Consider the following 9,316-nt stretch of genomic DNA (forward strand, 5'->3'; position numbering starts at 1 on the left):
AAGCTTCGCTCCAAGCAGAGACAAGAACAACAATGACATTATAGCACCTTTTTTTTTTAATCTCTAATGTATAAAAGCACATGAGAACAACCCATTATGGTTTAGAAAATATTATTGCCTAAGATCAGTGGTCATCTGGAGCAGGTATGGAGAGTTTGTGAAGGCAGAAATATGGAACAGACATGCTTCAGAGGTCTTTCTCTCTAAACAGGATCTACAGCGCAAAACTGGCTGATGTTTATCTTAGTTTCTTGTTAAATCATCGTCTCTGACAACCTGCTGTTCTATAATCAACCAAAATTTACCATAACCACATTTTCCCCTCATGTTTAAGAGTTTCATACGCTTGAATGTTTCTGTGCATAAACATCTCTCTTCCTACAGAAGGCTTATAAGTCAGGATTTTTTCCCCCTGCTATGCAGGCTAAAATGCAGGCAGATATTTGTTATTTCTATGGTATGGGAGGAGAACATATGAAAAACAAATGTGGTTTCTTCAGAGTCTTTTTTTCACTTTAGCAGGAAAAGCCTCATTGGCTCAAAGCAGCTAGACCACATGAAAGGAACTCTTGAAAGGCACCTGGGTGGAGATTTAAACTCAGGAGCTCTGAGTGATGCTGTCATCATTGTGAAAGATAAAGCAAGGCATGGAATTTGGCAAAGACACAGCATCAGATCTTCTTACTTGCTTTTCTGATTTACAGTGAATTACTGTCCAACTGTTTCCTGTTGAGGTGTCACTATCTTTGAAAGCCTTTCTTGCAAACCAAAACCTGGAGAGATTCATTTCTTTTCAGAGTCCTTAGCAAGGTCAGACCAGAGCAGTGTGAATAAAATGCTATTTAATTCTAGACCTGGGCTCACAAGCTCTCCATCTAAATGAAGGAGAAATTCATGTGCATCCTTTTGAACAGATCACAGTTCAGCCCCGGGAACTACACGTGCCTTTGCAAAGTGCAGCCTCAGTATTATTAATATACAGCCCAGCTATGTTTTCCATTTGTGAAAGGGTAGGTGGGGGGGGAACAGGGGACAAACCTAAGCCACTAATGTGACAGCTGCATTAGCCAAATTCCCATAAAACGCTGTTATGCTCCTTGGAAAGAAAGCTTCAACGATTTTCTGTGGGAGGTTCCCACTCAGATCAGTCTGAAAGAAACTGAGGAGGCGGGTCTTGTTTGGATCCCTGCAGAGAAAACAAGAACAACAACAACAAAAAAGAAGAGAAAGCAATTGGGTAAAAATGGCATATATCTCCAATGAGAACCAGTTTGATACAGGTGCAGAAGAAAGCGTGTGGAAAACCTAATTGTTAATCCTCCTTTAGGCATGAATCCCAGGAAGAAGGTCTTGTGAAACCACTTCCAAAAATGTTGCCTAGAAAACCAGCATCAACTGCCCAAGTAGTCTCCAGGAATCAGGGGTGACTGGGAAGACCATAACAGCAATATATCTCAGCCAACAGGCAGCGAAAACCAAAATCTTATTGGAATGGAATCATCTTGCAAATCTTTATGGCCCAAACTGGATGCTTTTACAAAGCTTCCACCGTAAAGAAGGAGATGGACGAAACATCTCTACATAAAGGACACTTTGCTGTTTTCACACAGTGCAGGTTTTTTTTTTTTTAGATGAAAAACAGCTAGCAATGGATCGTTCCACAAATTGTGGCAGTCTGCCTCTCTGCTGTTTGTCTTTATTTTCCTTTCGTCTGATTCTTTGCCCTTTTCAGCACTGATTTTAGTTTACTTTGAAAGGAAACGGTAAGATGTAAGTGAAACAGTGATGTAAGTTGACCAAGTTGCATCTTATTTATTTTTTATTTATGAGGCTTATATACCGCTTTAAGTGCAAGCACTCTCTAAGCGGTGTACACCAGTAAGCAATGTATATATATATTTACATTGCCCCCAACAATCTGGGTCCTCATTTTACCTACCCCGGAAGGATGGAAGGCTGAGTCAACCTTGAGCCGGTGAGATTTGAACCGCTGACCTGCTGAACACAGTCAGCTAAAGTGGCCTGCAGGACTGCACTCTAACTGCTGCGCCACCTCGGCGCAGTTTTTCCATTACTGCCCTATTACAAATGGGCAATCATCACCATGACAGCTGTTTTATGAATGAACAGCCTTCCTCATCATGACAGCACCCCAATGTACTCCCCAAATTCTGAAAATGTCCTCTCCTGATCTTAAGGAAACAGTTAAATGCTTAAGCAGGCCATATTTCTTTTCCCAATGCCTCCTTTTCATATTTTATCTATTTCTACAACTTCCACATGCCAAGGACCACGCCTATTAGCCTAAGTTATTTTATTCCATAATTGACATGATAATGAGATATGCCTCATGCTGTCCTCATACCAATGGCACGAGTTGAGATATTGCATCAGATGTGCTTACTATTTTGTAATTGTAATTGTGGGATTGCATGCATGATGGTATTATCTCATATGCAGATGGGAGGCATCATCAAGAAATGTTATGCATGGTTCCTTTTCCTCCTCAATATATTTCTTTTGTTTTCATCTATTAGCTGGCATGCTTCTGCACTATTAGAAGGAAACAGAAGCTGTATCTTTGAGGAAGAGGCATCCATAATTCATTTCCAAACTACATCAATCTCAGCAACGTGAGTTTCTAATTAACTCACGTATGAACCAGTTGTCCAATTGGCTTTTAATGCTAAGAACAAAGCCTACACCTTCCTTTCTTATTTATTTGCCAAATTTATCTAGATCAGATTGTGACTCTTGATGGCACACGACAAAACAAACAACACCCATCTTAAATAACTATTAAATTTACATAAAGCTGGCCACTTCCTGTAGAAAAAAACAGCTCCCTCAAACTGTAGGATGTTGCTTAAACTGTAATTTGGCAGCAGCAACAGCAAAAGGTGTGTTAAACCTTAAAGCATTCTTGGCCTAACAGGGTGTGGCCATCAAATATTTCCACACATCTTACCCTGGAACAGGATTGACAAAACAGCCGCAGGGAAAATTCAGGCCTCTGACGTAATTGGGCTGAGGAGGACTAAGGCGATGCTCCACATTGGTTGCTATGAGGGAGGAACATTAAAAATAAAAATTGAGATTCTTATCAACTGGGGTTTCCCTAGTAGCAGGGGAGGCATTTATAAGTATTGGGCACTCACAACATTACAGCAATGTGTGAGTGTGTGGAAGGGTGTCTTAGGGCACCTGCTAAGGATTGCCCTTCTTATTTTATTTATTCAGTTTATATGCTGCCCATCTCACTATGAATTGACTTCAGGGAACTCGCTGAAAGAAAACCAGTGCCCCCAAAGTTTGAACCAGCTTACCAGCAGTCATTTTTGAACCGTCCTCGTTCTGTTGGATCAGGACCACATCTAAGAACTCTCTTGGGGAGATCAAATTCATAAAAGCCGAATGCGTGGTTGTTCTCAGGACACAAATATTCTGAAATTGCACACAAGACCACATCCTTCACCTTTCTCCACTCTCCTCTTTCTTTCTTTCTTTCTTTCTTTCTTTCTTTCTTTCTTTCTTTCTTTCTTTCTTTCTTTCTTTCTTTCTTTCTTTCTTTCCTTCCTTTCCTTTCCTTTCCTTTCCTTTCTTTCTTCAGTAATTAAGCATACCCAACCAGTGTGTTTGCAGTCTCAATGTCTGTAGATAGCCAGTCAGCCACCACAGTTTTAGCACCATACAAAGAGACATCAATGCTTCCACCATTCCCTACATCCCAAAACATAATGGGAATTCCTTTTCTTTCCAGTTACCCTACAATAACCAGGGCTGGCTCCCAAGAGTACCTTACTTTCCTAGCTGTCTCTGGCTATAAATAAAGATGTGTTATACTTGCATCGTTTATGGATTCAACAACTAGTATTTTGTTCACGTTGTCATCCCATTTTTCTCTAAGTCCATCAGTCTCTGGCTTGATACATTTAAACACGTCCTCTGGCTTTGCCGCTAAAACTCCTTCCGCTCTGTATCTTTTGAGAGAGGGAGGAAGAATGGGAGAAATTCTTAGTGAACGAAGTAGAAGGGTACTATTCCAATCAAATTGCATTTTGAGTGTTCTTAATAAATGGAGCCAGTTAAGGTGTTGGCTTAGAAACCAGGAGACTGGGAATTCTAGTGCCACCATGGGCAAGAAAGCTACTGGCTGATTTGGGCCATGCATTTTCTCTCAGCCCAACTTACTTCACAGAGTGGTTAATGTGGGGAAAACAGGAGGACGAAGGAAGAGTAGCTATGTTCACTGCCTAGAATAGTGGTGGTGAACCTATGGCAAGTGTGCCAGAAGGAGCATTCTGAGCCCTCTCTGTGGGCACGTGGGCCATTGCCCCAGCCCAGGCACAGCCCGCGTGGAGCAGCACAGCCAAGGACATGGCAGCCGGGCAACAGGGATAGGTCTCTGCCCTCGTGCCCCATCATGCTCAGGGATGCGGGCGGAGGGCGTGGCTGCCACGGCGCTGCTGCAACGGGCCATGGAGGTGGTGGGTGGCCCTGTGGGCAGGCAGGGCGGGTTTGGGGCAGTCGGTCTCTAAGAGGTTCGCCATCCCTGGCCTAGAATTACATACGAAGTAATAAAGGTGCGATAAAAATCAAACAGAATGTACCTCTGCATGTAATACACCAGCATTCCAACAATTTGCCTGCTTTTTAAATTGCAAGAAAATGTGTTTGTTTTATACAGAACACGGAGGAAAGTAGCACCACACCGAAGCAAAATGCTCAGTTACTTAAATAAATACACCCTATACTTCTGTATTTCATCATATTTAAGCTTTCTTGGGACTGGTGCATTTCTATATCTTTGGGACAAGTCATGTTTTCTAAGATCAGCTATTTATAACTGTATGATGCAGCCAAGCAGTTTGCATCATACCTTACATTACATAATATTCTTCTTTATGATGGTTGGGAACTTTCTTCTCCAAAGAAAAAAATTAAACAACAAAACCTATGATCGGTATGTTGGACATTTACTTGGTTAGAAGTCTCTTTTCTTCTCTTCCATTACTGGAACTTTTACCTTTTTGTGCTTCATCTACCAGCTGTTGACTATGTTGTTTACATTTTAAACATAGAACTTAAATTAGCAATAAACAAGACAGAAGTGGCATCTCAGAGATCAATTTATGCCCCTAGAACTTTACCCAAATGTTGTTTTTGCTTCTGCAATTTTACTTACAGGTTTCCAGAAAATACAGTTGAAGGTCTCCAAGATATTGTAACATTATTCTAGAAAGACATTTAAAAAACAATAATCAGATACAATCAGCTGCATTATTTCTGCACACTGAAATGGAATGAGGTTTTATTCAACCTTAATGTTTATTTTTTTAATATGTTCAGAATACATTTTAGGGAAGTAAGAGACTAACAACAACAAATACCCATAAGGCTGTCTCATGTCAACTAAAAAAAATAAATTTGCCTAAAGCAAGTAGATTTTTCATTAGCCATAATAACTAACTTTCCCCATTGCTTTCAATGGACCTTCTTTAAACATGAGTAATTCTGGAATTAGTTCAACTGTTTCTGTTGAAACTGAAAGTTATTTAGTAAGCCGGTTCTGAAGAGAATCCAGCTTCCTATTGACCTGGTCAGAAGGTCGCCAAAGTTGATCACATGACCCCAAGTCACTGCGACCGTCATAAATCCGAGTTTTGATCACGTGAACGGCGGGGATGCTGTGATAGTCATAAGTGTGAAAAACGGTCAGAAGTTAGTTTTTTCAGCGCCGTTGTAAACTTCAAGCGGCCACTGAAGGTGTGTTAAGTCTTGGACTACTCGTATCCTTTTGCAATATTTGTGGACATTAATCCCAAATAATGACACAGTGTGGGCCAGTCTGCATTCTCAGCCCAAGACAACTCGGAGGATTATTGTTGTGTGGGAAATAGGAGGAGGAGGAAGGAGTTTTAGGTGTGTTTGCCAGATTCAATTACTTCAAAAGATGGGATAAAAATCTAATAATAACTAGGAGACCTCAAATTCTAGTTCGGCCTTAGGCACAAAACCAGCTGGGTGACTTTGGGCCAGTCCCTCTATCACAGTGGTTCTCAACCTATGGGTCGCGACCCCATTTGGGGTCGATCGACCATTTCACGGGGGTCGCCAAGCAAGGCTGTCCGCCATTTTTTCCCCTTTTCCGGCGGGTGCCTTACCTCCCCTGGGCTGGGCCAGCTGGTGGCCCAGCCGGTGGTCGGCCTGCTCCGTCTCTGCTGCTTGCCAGCTACGCCTCGGCCGGTGCAGGGGGCGGCATCACGCATGCGTGGCGCTCCCGGGCAGGGAAAGTCCTCGACTTATGACCGGTTGGGTAGTCCTCGACTTACGACTGGTTTAGTCCTCGACTTACGACCGGTTGGGGTCGCGGCATTAAAAAGGTTGAGAACCACTGCTCTATCAGCTCTAGAAAGGAAGTAACGGCAAGCTACCTCGGTGGTGGTGGTGGGGGGGGGGAAACCTTGCCAAAAAAACCTGCAAGGACTAGTCCAGGCAGTTTCCAGGCACAAAGGAAATTAAAAAAAAAAATAAACAATAACTTACAAATTTTAATGGCATTGGGATGCTTATCGTAGACATAAAAAGCAAGAAAAGAGCTCCACGTTATAGTCCAATTCTGACTATCCCTAGAAAATCCTAGCATTGAAATGGTGCTTTTGGGGAGTGATCTTATCAGAAATAACATTATATTTTTTTTCCTTTGGAAAGTCTCTCTCTCTCTCTCTCTCTCTCTCTCTCTCTCTCTCTCTCTCCCTCCCTCCCCCCCAACAATCAGTACTGTGTTTTGATAAGTCCTCACATGCATCCATAACAGCCTGGGGGTAACTTTCATCATCTCTTCTTCTCTTCCAAGCTACTGGGATGGGAAGAAACAACTTGGCAAAAAGGAAGGCTGGAAGGAAATGGGTCCTTTTCCAAAGCCTTACAGATGGAAAATAAAGACAGCTCCTTGAGGGGCTTTCCTCCTCACCATTCCTATGTCCCAAATTCTGCTTAAAACCCCTTCTCTAGATGTCACATATTGGATGGAGCAATGCTGTGGCAGTCTCTTTCTGGAAACAGTCTGTGTTTTTTTTCCCTAACATAACCCCTGAATCTTCCCTTTGTTTTTACAAAATATCCATTTGCATATAGACAAGTTGTTGTTGTTGTTGTTGTTGTTGTTGTTGTTGTTTTGAGACTTGCTTGACTCTTGCTAACTTCCTGAACATATCCCTCTGGCTTCCAGGGCAAATAAAATAAAATAAAATAAATCCCCAGCTTTTAATTTTTGCACCAAGTGCTAGAGAAAAAAAGAAAGAAGCATCTATATGCATTGTGTAAAATAAAGTATGCATCTATCTTCTGCCTAGAGCAGAGGTCCGCAACCTTTTGGGCACCAGGGACCGGTACCATGGAAAGAAGTGCATGGTTTTGTGTGCTGCCTGCATCCCATGGACGGGGCTTTGCTTGTTTGTGTGGACCGGTTGCTGGCATGCTGTGGCCTGGTAGTAGTCCAAGGACAGGGGGAAGGGTTGGGGACCCCTGGTCTAGAGATTCAGTTCTGCAATCTAGCAAAGGCTGATCAAATTCAGGCTGTTGGTTCATCCAGCTTAGTATACTGACAGTTGCTGTATTGAGAGATGATGGAAAAATAAATCTTTTTATCGAATACCTGCGTGTCTGCCCCCTCCCCCTCCAGATCATCACGGGAATCCTTAGCAGTAAAAAGATCCTAGTGTCTTTCTTTTCTGTCCGGCAAACCCTCCCCCAGACTCCCAAAACGGGACAGCTATTAAACAGCAGTCTAGATTCTCTAAAAAGCGAATGGCACTCCAGCTGTCCAGATTTCACCTTTTCAAATCCGGCGAGGATTTGAAAGGAGATATAGGCGGAAGCAAGTGGGGAACCGCGGAATCGCTTTAGATCCCAGGGGAGTGAAAACAGGTTTTCCCCTGCCAATTAAAGAAAAGAAGAAAAAAAATCTAGCAAAACCAGCAGGGGAAGAGCGGCAGCTACTTTTCCAGCTTCCAGTGCGGCTGGCAAAACTGCTTTGACAAGCGTGTAAAAGCAATAGTATTTAATAATCGATGCACAAGTTATGATCTTATGAGGTTGGAGCGCCCTCCGCCGCGTTGTGTCCTGCTTGCGGTCCAGAGCGATGTGGCCAGCTCCGGGTGTCCCCCTTCCTCTTAAGGAGAAAGGGGCGCCTTGCCTCGGCCCCTCAAGGGGAAAATCGGTGGTCGAGGGTCCCCCCTCCCCTCCTCCCCTCCCCCGCTTACCGCTCGCTTGAAGCCGCTCCAGCCGCTGGGGTCTTTCCGGTAGCTCTCCAAGTGCTGCGCTGCCCATTCAGCAGCCTGCTGGTACTCCATGGCGAGAGACGGCGATGCGCTCCCGGCTGGCGTGGGAATGGCTGGCACGGCGGTGGAGGAGGAGAAGGAGGAGGAAGAGACGGGAGAGCAACTTGCTAAGACCGGCCCAGAAAAAGGGCCAGCCTCCCTTTGGAGCCCAGCCATCCTCGCCCGCAGGAATCAGCGCGGCGCCGCCTCCTCCTCTCGCTTCTCCCAACCCGCGTGCACGCGAAGGATCGTGAGAATGGAGGATTCGGGTTGGGAACGGCGAAAGACGAGAACCACTGCCTATTAGTTGCGCTGGTGGGAAGCAGATGCTGTTTTACACCCGCTGTAGACTTGGTGCCGTGGACGGTAGGGGCTATGGATGGATGGATGGATGGATGGATGGAGGAGGAGGAGGAGGAAACACGTGTCTTTTCCTCAGATTTTGTCTGCAGATGCCTTCCAAGCAAACAGGTGCTTCAGGGCAAAAAGCGGCTTTAACCATCTTTTCACCTTTAACAGGTGATTCGTTTTTCTCTTGTGAGAATAGGGCAGAAGGTAAAAACCCTCGCGACAATCAGATTTGGGGGAAACTCAAATCTTTTTTTGTTGTTAATACAATTGTTAAATTAATTGCTTAATGGTTAAGGTGCTGGCCAAGAAACCAGGAGACAGGGAATGCTAGTTCTGACTTAGCCATGAAAGCTGGCTGGAGTGACTTTAGGCCAGCCTTTCTCTTTCAGCCCAGCCCACCTCACAGGGTTCTTGTGGAGAAAATGGGAAGGCGTATTGGGCATGTTCACTTGCCTTGAGTGACTTGTAAAATAAGAAAGGTGAGATAAAAACCTAATCAATCAATCAATTCCAGTTGCTTATTTAACCATATGCAAACTGTTGCTAGTTAATATTTTATTTAATGTCTGGAGTGAGCAGAGTAATGTAGCTGAACAACAGAGAAAGCAGCCCCTGTTCTGGGAAACTGGCCTGCCAATGCCAGA

At 43.9% G+C, this 9,316-nt stretch overlaps 1 protein-coding gene across 1 annotated transcript; it reads right to left on the reverse strand.

Moving 5' to 3' along the window:
- Positions 1 to 177: 177 nt before the first annotated feature.
- On the reverse strand, positions 178 to 8,435 carry STARD5 (StAR related lipid transfer domain containing 5). Its single transcript, XM_039359337.1, has 6 exons — positions 8,265 to 8,435; positions 5,186 to 5,235; positions 3,848 to 3,980; positions 3,327 to 3,444; positions 2,969 to 3,062; positions 178 to 1,186 (listed from the first exon to the last, which is right to left on the reverse strand). The coding sequence occupies exons 1-6, from the start codon at positions 8,352 to 8,354 to the stop codon at positions 1,039 to 1,041; spliced, it is 633 nt and encodes a 210-aa protein (XP_039215271.1). The 5' UTR covers positions 8,355 to 8,435; the 3' UTR covers positions 178 to 1,038.
- Between the last annotated feature and the right edge of the window lie 881 nt (positions 8,436 to 9,316).

This window comes from Crotalus tigris, unplaced genomic scaffold, assembly GCF_016545835.1.
Source record: "Crotalus tigris isolate CLP2741 ecotype Arizona unplaced genomic scaffold, ASM1654583v1 scf7180000019068.10715455, whole genome shotgun sequence".
In the NCBI taxonomy this organism is placed as follows: Eukaryota; Metazoa; Chordata; class Lepidosauria; order Squamata; family Viperidae; genus Crotalus; species Crotalus tigris.